Genomic DNA, 21,036 nt, shown 5'->3' with positions numbered 1-21,036 from the left:
GAGTATTAGACTATTAGTATCTTGATAGAACTCATGGTTATTTCCAAGATTTATAATCCCAGACTGAATATATTCCCAAAGTTAATAACTAGAGCAAGCACTCCCTGGTTGTGTGTGTTTATATGTGTATATATGTGTTTAAAGCTATGGAGTATGGAGGTAAATGAATTGTGGAAATGTTTTGCATTTTACCTTGCAGTCTCATTTTTAATTCAAGTCAGAGAGGAAAAAATCAATGTAATGTAATGAGGTGCAATCAGACAAAGAATAACCTGAGACTGCAGCACGGTTTGCACAGTTGTGGTTTGCACAGAAGATTTAGCTCAGAAGTGATGAGTGTGACTGACAAGCCTCTACGAATAGGGAAAATTTGCCCCTATATTGCCTTGACCTGGTAACTTACCTGTCTCACAGATCTGTGACGTCCCACTGACCATGGTCACAAGTCAGGGACGTCCCAGTTCACATGGAGAATCGTATGAAGGAGACCCCGTGTGAGGTTAACAATTTTGCCTTCCTGGGATTTCCAAGCTAGAAAGCACAGTCAGACAGGAATTTTCCCAAAGACGGTCAAGCTGATTGAGACAGATTGCTTTTCTGCTTTTCCCATAATGATGGTTGTAAAGTTTCAATTTACAAGTTTGATCTCTTTTTATCTGAGACTGCAGGCCAGCATGAAGAAGTACAGGTTGGAGGTAAGCTGCCAGAACATAGCCTTCTGAGAAGACTTAGATTTCTGGTGAACTGAGGTCTTCTTTTGCTCACAACAGAGTCCCTACCTGGAACTCGTGAACGATATTCCCCATGAAACCAGTATATGGTTGGAGCTAGATATGGGATACTTACAATGACTGATGACATATTTAGTTGCTAAATAAAGCAACTTTTCTCCTTTTTCACCCTTTTTCCTGGTAGTATAATTAATGACATCCCATTGTGTATAAAGGTAAGAAAAGTACATCATCRCGTTAATAATTGCATGGAAAGAATACACTGTTTTTTCAACATCTATCCCTAGATCAGTTGTTCCTAGACTAGCGGTCATGATCCCAAATAGGGTTGCAGCAGTTATCGGTGGGTCATGACCCCAAAAGAAATTCTGTTTCATCATATAGTGAGACCTGATATTTTGCGTTGCACAATATAATGAGTCTTTAAGTGGGGTCATAACTGGAAAAAAATTTGAGAACTGCTGTTCTAGATGTTATTAATTCATCCAACACAAAGCTGTACAGCAACAAGCTAGTGCAGATTATTACATGTTTTTCCAAATACATTACAAAAAAGGAAAGGGGAAAATAAGGTAACATAATGAAGTAGTAGTATCTTCATCATAACTTGTGTATGTGATGAATAGATTTTGAAGAGTGAGGAAGCTGAATGATGTGGATATCCATAAATTCAGACTGTGTCTCCTTGAACTACACCTAAATTGGGCAATCTCAGATAAGCAGGCAGTTATCAAATTTCTGATAGGGCTGAATGATATCTAGCTAAAAATTGCTTCAAGACTTTCATGACTTCTGCTTTATATCCTGGGAAAGCTAGGAAGTGGAAAATTCCAGTAAACTAATTGAACTTTTGGTCCCTTACATATATCTCAGTCTGGTTTATTTAATGCTGGGGACAAAGTTTTCATTTTGTTCCTCTCTTTTCTGAATTGCACCTTATCTGTCCTCCTGAAGCACAAATAAAATCAGTGCAGAAAGTCCTACTTCAGAAGTCATGTTACTAATCCCAGGGCATAAACTCGACTGAATTATTGTTTTTCTCCAGTAACCTATAGTACATTGACTGTAATGTTCAGAAGTGGAGCAACAATGACCACAGACCCAGCCTGGTACTTTCGTGATTCAAAACAGTATTACAGCAATATGGGCTTAAACTTACCCCCCAAGTGACTTTAAGGGAGATTTAAAAAACATTTCACACCTTCTGGCTCAATATTTTAATCATGTTCATGCTTGGTGATGGGAGGAAGGGGATCAGGGCATCACTGAAGAGACAAGGCAAAGCCAAAATGTGATGAAAAAGCAGTGTTCATGTGCTTACCATCAGCAGGTTTGAACTCCAAGAGCATTTGTTCTTCAGGCCTGTCTTCACTGCTCTCCTTAATGCTCTCCACTTCGCACCAGAAGTCCTCCATGGAGGTGCTGTCCATGGACACCTGTGAGTTGGAACGACTGAACGCAGGAGGAGGTGTAGGCTCATTGGAAAGCATCCTGTTAATCGTTCGACAGCGAGAGAGAGATTTTCTGAAATGATGGAAAATAAAAATGTGTTATTTTTCCAGTGTGCTAGCTTGTATCATGCAGCCAAGCCATGCAAACAGGGCTTCAAGTAAGACTGTACCAGAGAGGCAGGAACAAGATGTTGGAAGGAAAGTGCACAATTCTGTTGGTCTTAATCATCTCTGCTCATAGCAGTTATGGTTGTACATTGATTTTGCATTTAATAATTTATCACTTTATTGATCATTAATGATTTATATCCTAGTGAGGGACTCAAGAGATGCAATTTCTATTGCTAGCACTGCTAGCTGTATAATGAGGCATTGAGAAAATATTTCAATTTCTTTGTGCCTCAATTTCTCTTTCTATCTCTTCTCTGTTTTGCTTATTGGCCTAAATATTTCAGCAAAAACTTCTTTGGGGAAAAAATTCAGACTTGGGAACCCTGAAATATTTTACAAATTCATCGTGACTTCACTGATTGTGTGTATTACAAAAAAAAGAATGAAAAACTTGGAATAGTTTAATTCAGAAGAATAGTTATCTTTTATTCATTTTTTTTTCTTAAATCACACTAAAGCTTAACAAAATTTGTCTTTGAAATAAAATACTATGTTTTAGGCCAAACAAAATATTTTGATCTCTGCCTTTTAAAAAAATTATGATTCACTAAAAATCAAATTTCAAGGTATGATTCAGTACAGTGATTCCTCCCCTTAATTTTTTATATATTTTTTAATAAACCAAGGAATCAGGTCATTGCTCTTTTGTTCTTGACTATTCCCACTGTAAATTCTTCCAGCTGAAGACAGTTATTTATACAAAATTTTATAAAATACCCACCACAAATGTCTTGTCTAACTTTGTTCTTTCACATTATTATGTGATTGTAATACTGTAAACAACTTTTGTAAGCGTAATTACGGTAAACAGTTATAACCACAACAATATTTGTACAAAAGAGTCAGGAGGTAATGTAATTATGGCAGAGAGCTAGACTACAGGAAGTAATGGAAAATTCTGTCATAAGGTCTTCTGGTCTTAACTTATCTGAATTAATTCAAATGCAGTTTCCCTTTCTCTTCCTTTTCTTTATGGCATCATCCTGCCAACAGCCTTTTGTTTAAAACCACAGACATCACTTTTACTCCATTAAAGAAAAAAAAGTTACTTCCTTTCAGCATTTCCCTTCTTGTCAAAGTTTTCAGAATGGATGTATAAACAATACACTATTTAATAAAGCAGAATGGATGTACTTTTCCCCTTTTGCGCTGTTGAAGCTGCCTTCCCACTCCTTACCCTAGGGCTGGCTGCTTCCCTGAGATTACTGAGCTTTTTCACATCATTTGGGTGGTCTAAGGCAATTAGTTCTGAATTAGTTTGGAGCTCAAGGTTAGGGAGCCGGGGTGGAAACAATGGAGCACAACAAATTCCAGCTGTGGACGTTATCAGTGCTTATAAAAACAAGGCTGAGCTCTTGGCCTTTGCCTCTTTTCAAACACAGGGACATGTAAGATAGACAATGCACTTGCCCATTTGCTATCAGCCAGATGTTGAGAATCACAACTTTCAGATGGATGCAAATATTTCATCAGAAGAAAATGTACCGCTGTGCTATGGGAGACAAATATCCTCTAGGAAGAGAAATGCTATATTCAGTGTTTCTATCTTTTTTTCTCTTAAATGATGAGTGTTTGCTTTTAAACAGAGCACTGAAACTGTTATTGTTTTATTTAGAACAAGCCACAGTCAACAAATGCAAGAATTCATGACACAAATGTGGTTAAAGCTATTTGAGTGCTTTCCATGTAGCTTCCCACTGGAGCAATGAAAGCTTTCCATTTGGCTTTATTTTGCAAAGTCTCAGAAGACTGTGATACCTGAAAAATCTTGATTGATGGAATTATGCATCTGGAAATTGTGGCCCCTCTTTTTTCTGCATTCACCTTTCTCTCTGCACTGCATCAGCCTCAGCAAGGAAACAAAAATGCCAGTCTCACAGCATTTAAATGTCATGAGATAATATTGTATCAAGTGGCCCCAAGCAGAAGTTTTAGTTAGTAAAACAGAACAGCTCAGAACCAGCCAGAAGAACCCCATGCCTTCAGCCTTGTGGTCAATGGGGGAAACAGCTCTTGCCAGCCGGTTGTTCACTGCTATGAAAAACTGTGCTCCTTTGTTTAAAAGGTGATAGTGAACATAAATAAGGAAAAAGGCAAAACTTCCTGGCACTCTAGCGGCATTTGGGGCCCCTTTTCACCAGGCTCTGTACAAGCAGACGGGAGACACGTAAGTTCTGGTGCAGGGAGTAAAACGGGTGCTCTCTTTCCAACCAGCTGCCCGTTTCTTCCCTGGCTTTCTCTTTAGCCTGGGGCTCTGCCTGAGACCCCCATGCTGCTAAATTGCCTGCCTGCTTAGTAATTATATTGCTGCTTATTATAAACCTTTGCTAAAAATAAGTCCTTGCATCTGATATACAACACAACTCACAATTCCCATAGCAGCAATCACAGGAATAAATGCTCTTGCCATTCTGGAATCACATCTATGCTGGGAGGAGAAGAGGGCTTTTTCCCTGATAGCATAGCTGGCTCCGACCATTTAGTCATGGTCAGGGAATTTAAACATTTCCTGCCCTCCCAGTGCGAATCTCCACTGTGACCCTTGTTCTCTTCAAGCATCACCAGACTGATCCTTGGGCTTTGACTCCATCAGCGCTTCAGCTAACTCAGACCAAGGCTTTTTATTTCACCATATTAGGAAGAAAGAGGCTTGGTGGGTAGTTCTTTTCCCCCCACAGTGAGTATGTTATTTTGTAATATTACCGTACGGAAAAGCTAAATGCAAAACAGACCATGTAGCATGGCAACAACTGCTGTGACAACCAGCTTTACCAAATACGTCTAAGGTTACTGGGTAATTCATATGCATTTACAACAATATTAAAAGTACGGAACGTATTTGGAAAATCAGCTGAACAAAGTCTCCTGAGAACTGCGTATCTGAGACTTGTTATCTCAGCCCAGATTAAAGCAAGCTGTGTAAAATTCCTGTAACGAGAAAGGTTAGGCAGAGATACTTTATCCTTATTGGTAAACAACTGAAGCTTGCTTCCAGGTGGTCTGGTACAAACTGTCTCCAATTAYTCAAAGTCTTGCTATTAAAAGCTCACATGTTTCAAAACACCTCCAGCTGCCGTTTTGACCCATGTACCTGGAGATTTTTGTCCTGGAGGAAGTGGTCCTGCTTTTATGCGATAATGGCAGTTGTCTCCATTTCCTCCAGCCAAAGTTGCTCATAACAGTTTCAGAGGAAAAAAAAAAAATCCCACTGAGGAAACAAAGTATATTCTTCACTACTTTTAATTCATTCTTGAAGGGCACTGAATAAGCACTGACTCAGCAAGCTGTCTGCCTTTCTCAGAAATAGCTCAACAAGCCTGGGCTGCCTGTCACCTGGGAACTCTCCTAGCAGAAAACCTTCGTTCCTGATACCTCTTTCACCCTCAAGGCTTTCTGGTTTGTTTGCCCCTTTCCTCACTGTCTGAAGAGAAGTTTACAAGGATAAAATGTTTGTACTAAAATGGTTTTGTTGTTCTTAAAGAAAATTTGGAAAGAAGTTTTATTAGATAAATAGCAATCGTGAAGCTCATGCTCCAGTTCTTTCACTCTCTCACCCATGCTGGCAGTGGTGAGCTAATCTGAAAGATTTGCTAAAATTAACGAGAGAAAGGATCTCAGATCCTGACTTCCTAGATGGAAAATGCTGGGAGAGAAATATGGATCTTAAAACACCAAACAAAAATTACTGTGACTCCAGCAAAGGAACTGAAATTGTTTTCAGGGTGGAATTAAAAAAAAATAAATACCCCAAAGCCACACACACTTAAAAAAGGAAAAAAGCCACACACACTTAAAAAAGGAAAGAAAAAGAAAGAAGGAAAAAGCATGCTACAATGGCCAATTTTATCAGAGTGCCCCACTATTAGTGGGCATTGGTCACAGAAGAAAGGATTAAAGAGTGGCAGTAAAGAGAAATGTGAAGACATCACATAGAAAGCTTTCCATGGAAAGGTTGTTGCAAAGGAGCTGGATATTTCCAAGGGACACAAGGGGGCTGATCAACTGTGTGTGACTCTAGTTTTACACTGGTCTGTGTGGTCTACCAATGAAAGGCAATAGCAAATCAGGTCTACTGAACGTATATTTTATGTTCTGTACATAGGACAGTAGTGTGCTGTTCAGAATCTGATAGCACACATTGATTTTGGGATAGCCACGTCACTCCAATAAGAAATTTTTKTCCTATTCCTGAAGCGAAGATTAGTCAAACCACATAAAGAGTTGGATCAGTGACACCTAATGATTGTTCACAGGCTGACTAACAGTAAAGACATGCTTGTGTTTTCAGTTTAATGGGTGGTAAAGAATCTATAAAAGAGACAGGGAGCAATAAGGCCACCTTGTAGTTAAAAATAACATTTAATCCTTGTTTATACAGAGACAGGACACCTCATTTTTGTGGATCATTATGTTTCATTTCATTCAGCAGGTCCTGAACCTGCTTCACCACAGTCAGTCACATTTATAGAAATGGGGAAGATGAAGGAGACAAACTCTCATGGTCACTTTAGGACTAACTAAGATTTGCCTTTTCATATTATAATCATTGTATCTGCAAAGCTCCTTTATCCAATGAAGTCAGTAGCACTGGAATAACACAGGAGTGACTGCATACAACGCTGTATCCTCTCCCCAGATCTTTCTGTTCTTCAATGGATAATAGCAATTAACCGATTCCTGACAAAAAGTAATTGCCCTCCCTCTGCTCAACTCTCCTCAAATGTAAAAAAGGGGAGTGGTAACTTGCATTGAAGGGGAAACCAAACTTCTTTCTGTTAATTATGAACTAAGTATTTTTCCACTCTGAGATGGAACCAGTCGTGGAGCAACGTTTCTCTTTCTCTCTCTCTTTTTTAAGTGTATATCAAATTTCAGGCAAAGGAAGACTCCAGCAATTGGAAGTAATACCTTTGTGCACAGTTCATGGCTTGTTTTTGGCCAGCACTCTTCCCCAAATCTCTTGTCTCCTGGTTCCTTCCTGGAGACCCATTTCCAGCATTGTGTTTGCTGTCTGCTTGCTTCCTTCTTTCTGAGCTTGGTTGCTTCTGCTCACAAAGGGGCATACATCTTAGACAATATGCCCCTAGCTCCATCTGCGTAGCTCTGTTTCTGATTACCTTGCAGCTGCTAAGCAAGCTGTAGGCAGCGGATCCTTAAGTTTCACCTTTCTTGTGCTAATATCTAGCATAGCAAATATTTAACCTGTCATGCTCATTGGCCTTGTGGAGGTGTCATCCAGCCTCCCTCATAGCAGAATATTTGAGTGAGAAGCAAAATGGAATTTCATTTCATTAGTAATGTTCTCTTCCTGTTGCCTAGCAGAGTTCCAAAATCATGTTAATCACATTGCTCTTTGTTAAAAATCCGGGTTTGAAAATAAGCTGAGTTATTATATTGCTGTATCAGCTAGACTTAGAAACATGGGAATTCAGTACTTCATATGTCCTGATATTCTGCAGAACATGCCACAAAATATATTTCTGTTATTTATTAATTTTGTATCTACAGATCTTTCTCCACAAATGTATTTTGGACCAAAAGGACATTTTTAATGTCCTTTAATGAGTCTTACATAAAAGGCTTAAAAGAGAAAAGTTTCTAAGACTTAGAAGGGTCATTTACTTATTCAAAAATCATCTGCAATTCATCAAGGTACTAACAAGAGATAGTGAGATCTGACAATAAAGTGTGCATGCTAGTGTTATCTGCCACCATTTAAAAATGCATTTCACCTTGGGTTCTTTAGTTCTCTCTTACACAACTTTTTTCATAACTGGCATGGAAGTCCTACATTTATAACAAGGGCCACATTGTGACTGCTCTGTGGCTGAGTAGTGGAGACCGTAGAAGAATCTCTCTCTGTTTGTTAGCTTCCAGTGTGAGGGCTCTCACAATCAGACCCTTTGAGCTAGGGGAGCGCAAGGAATATGCTCTCTAGGTATTGCCTGCTGGCAGCAGTGACCTTCAGGGACGTGACCCAGACCTCTTCTCTACACTGGCAATCACATCACTTTAGGGTTGGCCTAATGCACCAGAGACAATGCACTGCATGGCTTGAATGTGGCTATCAAAATCTGAAAGGGACTCTATTTCTTCTTCAGTCTTAAAACGACGCTATTCCTAAAGGGCAGCAGGGATTCCTGAATGATTAGCAGTAACAAGAGTACATTCTGTTGACCATTTTTTTTTCAAGTGAATTGGAAAAAAGATTCTTTTCATATACATTAAGAAACAGCAGGATGTGCTAGTTTTGAATGCTGAAGACTTAAAGACATGAGCAAATGGCGACAGAGTATGTTAGATGTAAGCTTCAATGGCTACGGGCAAGATAAAAAATATCTAGACATGGCCTACAGCAGGGAAAGGCTGCTTGTGAGTAACCAGTTTAAACATCTTAAACAATTCCAACACATTTTTGTTGTTAAAGGTGACAAATTCTTCTAGTCCACTTGTGCTTGCTTAAGTCCTATTAATTTTGTATGAAACAAATCAATATATTTAGGGCAGATCAAGATTTTCCAAGAAGAAACATAGGACACGTACTGCGGGCTTAGGAAATCGCATGCTTCCAGGAAATGTTTGATCTATTGTGCATGTGCAGTACAAATGATTTGTGTCTGACACGCCACACTCCAGTGAGTCTAACTATTCTGTATATATGCACTACAGAGCTGATCAGGGCCTCCAGAACTGTTGGGCTCACTGCACATGCACTATATTGTTTATCTGTTCATGTGGAACCGAGATCTCTCAAAATCCCAAATGTCTGGCACTCACCCAGACAGATTGCTAGGTAGTTCAGCCACCCAAAATACAAGACAAACCCTTCAAATTCCACCTGGGCAGAATTTGAAATCCAGATGTATGGCAGCCCTGGATATACTATTGTAAGATTATCTATCCTTGGCATGAGTTATTTGGCTAAGTCACACAGTAAGCGTGGGGCAGATGCATTTCGTTCTGCAGCTGGGTGCAAGCAGCTATTCAGCGTCTCGTCCAAAGTAATAAACAAAGATGCAGCAGAGCCATAGTAATGAAAAGGAGGGGGGGAGGCATAAATGCACTAGATCCTGTCTAATCTCTGACATTGTGCAAAGGCTGACTCCAATAACGGCATTCGCTTGGTCCCTGTGTGGAGAGTACAGACAGCGTGGGACTAGCTGTAGTAGAGAGAAAGCTCTCACAAAAGGCTGTGGGAAAGCCATATGTCTCTTTTGGGTGTTACTTCTAAGGTGAGCAGTAGCCCTGTACACACTTTCTGGGAATAGCACCACCTAGAGCCAATGGGTGTACGTTAGGCCACAGTGCATGCATTTGTGTGCAAGTGCAAACATTAAGGAGATTGGGAAGAGCAGGGTAATGTGCAGACTAATTCAGAATCTTCTCTCACAATAAAATTGATAAGCCTTTGCCAGCAACTCACACTTAGCCAGACTCGTTATTTACAATATAAGAGGATACAATTAAAACTACAGCAAATGTGCAGGTTCTAGAGCTCAGATGGGGCTTAAGAAATTCAACAAGCAAAAAAGAAAACTGTGTAAAACCCACAGGGGAGGTAAATTGGTCAGTTTTAAAATATTTTCGGCTCTAGAAGCACAAACCAGATTTTCTAAAGAAGGAGAAATATTAAAATACTCATCAGGCACAAAGAAAGTGCTGAGACATAAGAGGTCAAACTTTCTATAGCTTTCAGTACAGCTTCCAGTGTTGCCTGTATGTATGTGGTAATTGTGCAGGTATATCCACATATTTTTCTATCTTAATTCATTCTAAAGTATCTATCCTTTCAACCAATTATTATTATTACCAACTATTATTATCATTAAAGTGATAGTATTTATAGGACTTCCATTAAAGTGATAGTATATCCAGGACTTACTGTCTCTGAAGCACTTTAAGAGACAAATTCAGCCATTTTGGTTGAGTTAATATAATAGCATAAAGAACTAAACTATGCTATCTATTTGAGGGCATCTAATGCAACTACATACATTGCAAGTGTGTACTTTTTAGGGTCCTGACATAATCAATGAAGGGAGTGAGATAATTCCAGGGGTTGAACATCTAAAATAAACAGGAGCTAGGAATCATGGAATATGTCTTTGACATTTTCTTTGTGCTTAATTTTAAGTGAACTTCAGCTGTTACTCGCTCCTTTCCTATAATTAACCCCCTTTTATTATTAAATAAATGTCACAACTCCACTCATTGTGTATGAAGCAGTGGCTTCAGATCCTAACCAAACAAGCAGTACTTATTTTGATGAGATATTGGTTTTTCCTTTAAATGTGTTTTAATTTATATGGGAGGCAATGTTTGAGCTACAAAATATGAATATGTTGAATCTCTAATGTGTTCATTTACATTTTAGTCATAAATTGTATCATTTAAACAGCAATCCATGAGTAAACATTTTGAACATTATATTTAATAGTATTCACAGTGTTGGACTGAAGTAACGTAAAGCAACACACTGAACTTTTAAAGCTATTTTATTGAAAAAATGCTCATGTGGTGATGATACTGTTAAATCTTTCTACAGAGTGGGGAGCAACTTGACATTGTCGCTATAAAAATCCTGGATCAGATTCTCAGATAGTTATAAACTGTTACAACCCCACTGACTTAATTTATCCCATATGCTTGAATTCAGAACATCCTTCTTTGTGGTACTGCTAATGTTGAAGTTACTACAAATCACAAAAATTGCACGAACAAATTTACTTCTCACCATTTAAATTTTTCTCTGCAGCTCTGGGTTGGCTGTCAGGCAATTCTGAACCCTCAGCTTGTATTTTCTGTGGTGTATTGTACTTTGTGGCATACTGAATCAGTGAGAAGGAATGAAAAATTCTCTGGAAAATGTTGTAGCCAAAGAAAAATCAGGATGTGAGCATAATTCTATTTTTTTGTCACTCAAGCACATTTGTAAAGATTATATGGGTTACTTTGGAAAGAGTCCCAAATTTTCTGAATAGATGATAGTGTTCTTTTGTTAATAAGACTGCTTAATAAGGCAGTGTAGATGCAGTATCTGAAAGAATTATCTCAAAGCACTGTGTTCCCACTTTCACCTGGAGAAAAGCAGTTATACATTAGCTAGCATGGAAACTACAAAAGAATAGATTTTTAGCACTTTATCTGTTGATTATTCTTGGTAAATGGTCCAGAACAGCCTGTGACTTTATTCCGGATGGCTTGAGGCAACACGAAGCCTCATCTCTGTCTCTCTCCCTCTTACCATCCGTCTGTCTGCACTTTGTCCTGAATCCTGTCTTCTTCCATTCCTCTTCCATTTTTCCAGAAAGTAAGTGCTGGTGGCTTAGGTGAGAGCCCCCTTCTGCCTAATGTTAGTGTAGAGCAAGGAAGGAAGCTAATAGGGGATCTCTGTGCAGAGCATCATGGAGGGGATACAGGGTGGCATAGGGAGGCCAGACACGCTGGGCAAGGGAGGGGAGATTGCAGCTGAGGGGTGTGTTCCCACGCATTTCGCCAAAGTTATTTCACAGTAATTTTTTCCTTATCAGAAAAAGTCATGCACTAGTCTCTCTTTCCGTGTCAGTTCTAAATAGTTATGAAAAGTTCAGAGTCAAAGCAGCCAGGATAATTTACATTCTAGAAAATAAATTACCAAAATAACCCCAAACAGCTAGGCCATATTAATAGAGGTAAATCCTCTTAGCTCCACTGAAGCCAATGGAAATTTTGCTAATGTAGTTCATATTTCATCTTCGACTTACAGAAGACAAACTACATTAGAATAAGCTTTTTGACCAACTTTTTGAGGAAAACAAGGCACAACTTGCTTGTTTCTTGTTAATTTGCTCACATTCTTCATGGTTAAAATTTTAGGGTGTTTCACTCACTTTAAAATTTAATAACAGTTTATTATCTGGTGATCTCTTCTCCCATTCAGGACATGACTAACTTCATAAACATAACTGCATAAGCATAAAGGAAAAGCTGGATTTAAAGGAAAAGCTGGTAGTGGATTTCTAGATTGGTCTAGAGAATTTTCATTTATAATATAGCCACAGACATGTATTTTCAAGAAGCTCTTCAGTTGCTGGGTTAATCTAATGTTGTCAGCAGAACTACGAAAAGTGATGGTGAGATGGTTGGAGATGTAACTAGAAGAGAGAGCAGAGCAGAGCTGAAGGTGGAGAACAGAAGCTTAAATTTGATGGAGACAAACACAATGGCCAAGAAACACCAAGCATAAGGTCACAGGTCTCCAAAGAACAGACATTCCCTTTTGCAGAGGAAACAAAAGAGCACAAACATCAAACTTATTTTATTATATTCTCCCACCTTCAACAGAGGAATGAAGAGAGAAAGGAAAACACAAAGCATTTCTTTACACTTTTGCTATATACTTCTTATCAACATGGCATAAAAGATTTTTTTGTGATCTTAAAGWCTTGCCTAGGCTTATGCTAAAGACAGAGAAGGAACATCTTCATGGGGATTGTCAAGGCAACACCCTGAACTTCAAGTGGTATTTTTCTAATTTGGGTTTGAATGATTGGTACTATGTGTCCATGAATAAAATGACCTTCACATGTAAGAAGTCAAATGAGTCAGTGATGCTTTCAAATCACTTYCTGGACTCCAGTGAGAGCTGGAACTCTTTGACCAAATTACACTTCTTTACAACATCCATAAAAAAGGCAAATAATAGAGTAAGAAAAATCACCTCTTAAATGGGAATACTGGTGTATGGTGTACAGCAGCTTTCCAGTTTCCTTCAACCACCTTTTTTCCTCCTGCTTAGGAGGAGAAAAATTTTAGAGGTTTATCTGAAATATTTCATCCATTAGCACTCTGAGGGAAGCCGCAACATGCCAAGTATTTCAAAGCTAGCTATGCAAATAGATTGCCGGTCCTGAAGTTCCTGGAGCTACAGGGAACACTAGTATTTGCAAAACATGATGCCTTTGTCTGCAGTTCCTGAGTGATGTGAATACTTCTGAATCCTACAAGTAGCTCTGTTGAAGTCAGCTGAATGATTCCTGTGCATCAGGTTTGCAAGTTCAAATGCCTTAATATTGACATTGGGGGAGTAAGATGTTGCTTCTGGAAATCTCTGAGGAAAACAGACTCTCATTGGAGGGAAATATCCAAGACCCAGAAGACACAGAGAAATGATTTTGTCTTAGCTTCAAGCATTTTTGACATAGGTACAAAATGCCTGTTCATGTTCTCCTGGGAAGAAAACTGCAGTCAGCCCAGAGCCACTCTAGCAAGTACTACAGCACCTATCGTAGACACCATGTTTTATAGGTATGGATTTATCATGGCTATTTTGCCAGTTGCTGGCTTGTTCTGTCTTGTTCTAAGCTGTTCTGTGTTTGCACCAGCTCATGCTGGGACAACAAAAAGAGGACTTTGGAGAACTGCCTCTTCAGCTGTGTTGAGCGCTCTTCAGTCGCAGCTGAGAGTTTGAACCCAGATACAAAGGCTTTTCATGCTGTGGATGAAGACAGCAGAATCAAGGAATCACTAACTACTAAAACAACCCAACTACCCCTGGTAGCATTTAATGAACTGTAMGGGCAAGAGCTATCTAACTGGGACCACAGAGAGGTTGTCAAATAGGATTATGGAGGGAGGTAAAGTGATATCTCTAAAATCATACAGATATTTTGCCACAGCAGAGCGTTAAAAATACAAGAGCTAGTTTCTGGTTTAAAACTCTGGTACACTATGGGTAACAGAAACACTAATCTTCTGTAAGTCCTTCAGAGTTTGACTGAAGTTTTTAACTGAACTTTTTCAACCCTGTACATATTCTTGGCTCGATAGCCTACAAAAAGTAATTAATATTGCTATGCAAACGTAGTAAATCATGTTTGAAAGCTCACAGGCTCATGTCAAATGGGTACAACTAAGCTGTTGTTGTGTTCTCTGTCATTATGAGTACATGTTCCTCTTCCCACTCCTGCCTAGATAAGAGCCATGATCCATGATCGAAGGTGAAGATTCACAGGGTATTCACCCATCTTTTAGTGATTGTGTTAGATCTCTCATTATGCAAGCACTTTATGAATGGTGTGGAGCTGTAATGCTGTCCATCCCATGAGGACACCGAATTGCTTATCCATGCCTTTGATATAACACATCTTGGCTGAGCTGTGGCAACTCTCTCATTCTGGAAGATTTCCAGTCAAGGGTTATATTTACGTCAGTTACAATTGATTCAAAATGCTTCCACAGGATTTTGAAATGGACTAACACATCTCCACATGTTTAATCCAAAACAGAGACACTAGACTGCTTTTCTGTAGAACAGCAAGGGAATAATTGTGCTTGTACCTCCAGTTCCTTCGTTTGAGCTGGTATCCTTGGTTGGTATTCAGCCTATGCTCGGGCCAGTATCTTTTCTGGACTTCCCAGAGACTATGGGTTATGCTTCCAAAAGTGACTAAGGAGGTCAGACACCTAACTCCTATTTCCAGAAACAACTGCTGAATTCAGGAGCACAAGCCCTATTGACTTATAGGGAAAATAAATGCTCCTAAGTGCAAAATCAATTTTGAAAGTGGCACTTAGGCATTTAAATCTAAAAAGGCATTTTTGAAAATTTGAATCCAATTTACTTGTGTACTATTACACTCATTGTCCTCACAATTATCCTTTTTCTGTGAACATTAAGCTTGCCCAGTTTGCTGRTATTTTCACCACCTAAATTGAAGCCTTATCTTTTAAATTTGTCTTTGATTAACACAGCTGTTATTTATTCTTTTGCTTGGCAGGAGTTTCTGCAAGACCGCCATAAAGTCAGTCTGTTTGTATTGTGCTGTTAATCTCTTTTTCCTTTATGAAATACACACACAATATCCTAAGGGGAAGATTACTATACATACATATGGATTCATACTCATGTATAAATATATATATGAATACATAGCAAARATCAGAACAAAGAGAAGGAATGTTTTAGTAATCTCCTATGAACTTTTGTGAAAAAGTCTAGATAACACATAGAAATGAATGTTTCATAAGGCATGAACCAGGGCATCAACATTAATCGGTTGCTTAATGGAAATGTAATTCAAGATAAAAATGGAACAGACTTTATTCAAAGTAGTTGGAATAGTTTGGGTAGGAGAAAGATCTGTCAAATTAAGTGGCTGCAATATCATTATGCTCACTTACACATAGTTCACCACCTAAAGTTTTCCAAAAGAATGCATTTTAAGAGACTTTATAATAAAGAGTAATTAAAAGAGTTAAAAAAATAGAATATTGTTTAGTGTTGCTATGTTCATTTTCAGCAAAATTTGGCCGTTATCTTGAAACAGCATCATCAGCAGGTGATTTCTACCTGTCTAGAGGGATCTACATTTCTTTTCTGAATTAGGAATTACTTTGCAGTTGCACTGCCTGCAAAAGTCTTAACACCTAGGAGTTCCCGCTGGGCAGAACAGCCATTTCAATTCTCAGACAGGGTCACCTGTCCGCATGTCTGACTTCCCTGCATACAGGAGCAAAACCAGCGATGAGGGACATCTCAGAATTCTTCCTATTCATGTGAAAAAGAAGTCACAAAATCACAGAAAGCAGTTTGGACAATCATTTATGTCAATGAGCGCTACTTCCCATCTTGATTGAACACTGTTGGGACTTGTAATGACACTATTTGATGAAGAAAATCTATTASTGCTAAGAATATAACTGCCCTGTAGAAATTTTACATCCTGCTGATCTGCTTCCCTCTTCTAAACAAATCAATCAAGAAACTAGCTAGCAAGAATCAAATCTCCAGGGATATTAGCTGCCTGGGTTTCCTTTGAGTGAGACTTCATGCTTTGACATAGTAAAAAGTAAGTACTTGCTCTTTCATCCTCATCAAAGTCAACTAAAATCTATTATGTACTCATCATATTGGACCATGATCGTCATGTTGGGCTGCTCTGCAGCATCTGATGCCATTTGAGACTTCCCTTTGATCCCCAGTATAGGCCTTGTGCTGCTGCTACAGAGGGAATAAAAGGGGGAAAAAATCCTTGAAAAGTTTTCCACAAGGCAAGGAGTATTATTTCTGTTGATGGTCATGACCCTGGCTCATGATATTTTATTGCAGGGGAACTTTGGAACTGGAGAGGTTGTGTTGGCCACTGCAGGTTGTGCAAACTGCCTTGGGGTGGAAGCTGCTAAATGAACCTCTTCAAACACTCCTGATGTTTGTTCTGGAGGTGCAGAGGTTTCAGTGTTGTGGCTGCCAGTCAGCATGAGAGAAAGCCCCTGAAACTCCAGCAGAAGGGATGAGACAGTCTCTCTATGCGTGCTGCCTTGCTGGTTTATTGTTTGTATTTTTCATTTATTTAGAATAGATAAAGAAGTTTCTGATTTCATCAGAACAATGAGGGCATGTGTTGGTTTCCAGCTCCCTTAAATTTTTCCAATTTTTGTTAGGTAAACATTTTTAACTGCTGTTCACCACCAGTCTACTGCTGCCCCTGGATTTTTACCTAGCTACCAGATGTAAGCCCCTTCAGACTGAAATTGTCTATTAGAAAGAGCCTGCGCTACCTATAAATCCCTGTCTGCCAAGCGTACAGAGCTAAGCCAGATCTGAGAACCATTTGAGAACGTGGATTTGTATAATGTATTTGTGAATGTAAAAGCACTTTGGCTTTTACAAAGCACTTTTGCCTTTACAAAGCAAATCTGTGCAATCTGCATGAATGCATCACTTAAATTGTCAGACCTGGCCTTCCTCCCATGAAATGGTATGACTCATAAGTTTCTTCCCTCCTTAAAGTTAGGTTTGCATGAACCGCTGCTTGTACAAGTTAAACTATGGTCAGGTCACTGAGCTGAAATACACATCAATATCAAAAACATATATGTGACATCAAAGGGCAAAAGTTGAAAAAAGGTGAACTTCTGATGCCAAATCAAATGAAAGCAAAAATGGAAAAAAACTCTGATTAACCTAATCTGAAGCAAAGATTCTGCTGCCTCTAAAATGTTACTCTAGTGGCATGCATTTTTAAAACAGAACAAATAGTGAGGAAAACGTATTATAAGAGAGTATTTCCAGAAACCACACACCTTGTTAATAAAGCCTTGAACAGGCTCATGCTAATGCTCGATTCTTGAAGCGTATTTTTATACTACTTCAACTTGAATCAACACAAAGCATGCATATGCCCATCCTGCTGTTGCTTTCGCTTGCAGTGCATCCCATTGTTTTCCTACAGCGGATCATTCCCCCGCGCACCTCCCTTTCCTTCCCTGTAAAGCTGGAAAATTCCACTAGTGATAACTCTGACAGCTTGCTCCCCCTCCTGTCACTCCTTGTTTAAGAAAACAAGAGTGAGGGAACAGGCTCTGGAAGGCTGAGAAGTTATTGATTTAGTAAATGCTGTAAGTCTTACCTCGAAGCAGAATCAAGCCTTGGTGTTATCCTTAAAGGAGCAGGGCAGAGTACTTCTGAAACCCAACTTCTTCACGCTCCTAGTGGCTGTAAGTCCTTCCTCAGCCTGTGATCACGAACTTGCATATTCTGGGAGCTATCTGACAGCCTGTGATAGGATATTCTGCCTCTAGTCATGCAAGGGCTGGAGGAACAAAGAGCAGTGGTGCTTCTGGCCCTTGTGGGAAACAGACTCACACTGCTCCATCACTATTTAAAGAGTAGATGCCTTCAGGATAAATCCTCTTAGTGTGTTTTCCTGTTTGTGTCAGTACTTAAACCTCTTATCCATTTCCTAGCAGGAGAAATAAAAGAGTAATCAGCACTAGTTGCTCTGTAATTCAAGAGAGTCCCTGTGTGTGGCTCAGAAAAAGAATCTGAGCTAATTTATGTGTTTTCTGCTAAAAGGATGTAAGACACTACCCATTAACATGACTCAAAAATTCAAATGACCAGATGTAAATTAATGAGGAGCTCTCTCTGCACGGAGATTGCTGCTCCACCCAGAGCAGAATCACAGTACACAATGCCATCTAGGAAAAGAGGAGCAAGCCAAAGTACAGTTACTAGGAAATGAAATATTTATGGGGAAGCTTTTTTCCTTTTTTTCTAAGAAAGAAGACACTTAGATGAATGCTGAAAAAAGCATGCACCTTTGTATGAACAGTGGCCCAAAATTAGCTTTCTGCCACGGGATAGATAATGTCTCAAAATTTATGGATGATTGGGGCTGCAGCCGGGGGAAGGCCCATCTCTAGGAAACACACTGTGCAAACAATTCCTTACCACAGGCTGTTAATGCAGTCGAAGGAGGCTTAAGGAGTATCTTTTAAACAYAGAAAGCATTTGAAATGATCAAACTTAACTCCCTCCACCGAACCTTTACCTATCCATGGACATGCTTAAATTGGGATGTCAAATTCACAATGTTCCTGTTATCATTCCTCCAGCCCAAAACAYGGGAGGAAAAGCTGACTTTCTGGTTATAAGGTTTTTGATATTCTTCACTTCCTCCAAAGACATAGCTGGAAGCCCTTCAGCGGAGTGAAGGAAAAAGAAAGTCTGAAAGTATTTAATCAAGGCAAGCAAAAGTTTAAAAAAATAGAAAAAAGGGAAAAGACTTCCTGAATCAGACACAGCTTTCCTGGATAGTCAGAAAAGGGCAAAACCGGAAGTGGTTTGGTTTTGTGATTCATCTTGAAGTTAAATTTGTTTTACATTTTAAACTTAATCTCATCTTTCCCTTTCTTCCAGTGAACTTTTTGGATTACACAAATTCTTGAAAATTTTAAAGACTCTTGAAAACTTCAGATAATTTACCACCGTCTGTAGGCCTGTTTAGAGACTAGTAGGTCATGATTTAAAGGATAAACTGCAGGGTGACTTAGGAGTTTAGTAGTGGACTAGGGGACTGCTTATGCTGCAAATGCAGCTGGTATTGGTGGTGACTAGAAATCTCTTGGTGGCTTTTCTTGCTTTGCATGAAATGATATGGGGATCTTAGTCCATAGCCTCCCAGCTAAATATCTCTATAATCTCACCTCCTGCCGGCATTCAGAGGACAACTCCAGGCTGAATAGTCACGAGACTGATCTCCCCACATGGTTAAAGGAACTCTCTGTTTTCTCTCTGCTTTTAATTAAGTGATATATATTGCTGCCACTTTTACTCTCCCTGATGAAGGAAGAAGTTGAAGTAATTTTATATAATTCTGAGCTTTGTATAAACAGTCAGATAAATATACTTTTAGGATTGGCTTTTTCAAAAGTTACTCTCTGATGGAATTTAAACTAGTCTTGGTAACAGTACTTTAGGCTTTCCTAGGAATTAATTTGGTTGCATTTGATAAATATGAAGCCAGGTTCCCATTTGCAACCCGTGCCCTTTGCAGCCAGCTGCCCGTGTGGTACAGCGGAACGTGGCTGGGGGCAGAGGGGAAGAGGCAGAGCCTGGCTCATTTGCAGCAATTCACAGGGAGGGTATGAGGGTGCTGTCGGCAATTAAAACATTTCCCACGTTTCAGTGGGCGCTGGATCTCCTGGTCTCACCTTAGACACCAAACTGTGAGGTGCGAGTTAGGGTCCTAGTTTGCTGCAGGCTCCTGAGTACAGCCAGTGGAAAAAAGTAAAGAGCAGTTCAGCTGCCCTACGAATGTGATGGCTCCTGGCTCTCCATCGATGATATAGGAAGAGGACAGCAAGGGACTCGCTGGAGAGCTATTAAATGTGGGAAGTGTCTAAGTGATCACCGGGCATTAGGTGTACTTGAAAGTAGGGAACCGTGACCCTCTCTCTGCCTGCTTTTCCTGACTGTTTCTGAACCAGCACAATGGTGAGCCCTAATCACAGCTGTATGACGAAAAATAAACAGTGGTGAACTCGTATACACAGGTGTCCTACTGAAGCCAGTGGGGATTTGCATGTTACAGAGATCCATCTGCACTGGTATCTTTGCAGATTTGTCTTTGATTTTTTTCTGTTTCAAGGTTAATAAAAAAGTTGTTTGGAACTGGTTCCATACACTGTTTACACAGGGGCAAAAGGATGAAATATTTCAGAAGCAGAGATGCTGAATGTCATATGCCTTATAAATACTAACATGTGGTTTTAAACTATTCTTTTCCTAAAATTAAATACAGAGATATAGAATAGACTTCCTATTGACTCCATCTTATGATTGCAAAAATACATAGATTATACTAACAATAAGATGAATGCTTAAGCTCTTTACTGCATCTGGATGTAAGAACCAGTAGTAAGCAATAAACTATGTAAACAGTTGAATTTTCAAGGCTTTAGACAAACAATTCATTGAACTAAATTTTCATTTAAAGCTAATCAGAAACAAAATTATTTGCTTTTCTCATAGAAATCCAGAAGAACAGTAATCAGTTTGGTCCTAGAGATTTTTACCATGTTTTATTTTTTTGCTGAAAGTTAAATCTACGTATTTAGAAACAAAACATTTCACTTAGAAAATGTTTCAATGAAATATTTCAGCTTTTTCTGATTTTTGCCTACTTTTTTCCTTGCTCAAAAAATGCCCTACACAGTAATGTAGATTACTGTGTTCAACCCAATCATACTTTTTTTTTTTTTTTTGCTGAAAAATAAATGTTCCTTTTGTTTTTGGGCCCAGTTCTAAATGAAATGTCCTATTTTAACAAGTTAGTGCTGCTGGGGAATTGCTTTAAGGGCTTGACAAACTGATGTCATATGGCAAGCATGAAAATAAAGCTACAAGGAAGGAACTGGAA

General features: G+C 39.1%; 1 protein-coding gene across 1 annotated transcript in view; it reads right to left on the bottom strand.

The window, feature by feature from the left end:
• ARHGAP28 (Rho GTPase activating protein 28) overlaps positions 1-21,036 on the bottom strand; it is a 73,659-nt gene that overhangs the window by 29,462 nt on the left and 23,161 nt on the right. The window contains exon 2 of the mRNA XM_026070789.1: positions 2,053-2,255. Within this exon, the coding sequence (XP_025926574.1) occupies positions 2,053-2,255 (203 nt within the window). The remainder of the gene's footprint in view (positions 1-2,052; positions 2,256-21,036) is intronic.

The sequence above is a fragment of the Apteryx rowi genome, unplaced genomic scaffold, assembly GCF_003343035.1.
Source record: "Apteryx rowi isolate R43461 unplaced genomic scaffold, aptRow1 scaffold_319, whole genome shotgun sequence".
NCBI classification, from domain to species: Eukaryota; Metazoa; Chordata; class Aves; order Apterygiformes; family Apterygidae; genus Apteryx; species Apteryx rowi.
Note: the sequence above shows the minus strand (reverse complement) of the source record. Positions and strands in the feature narration are given on the sequence as shown.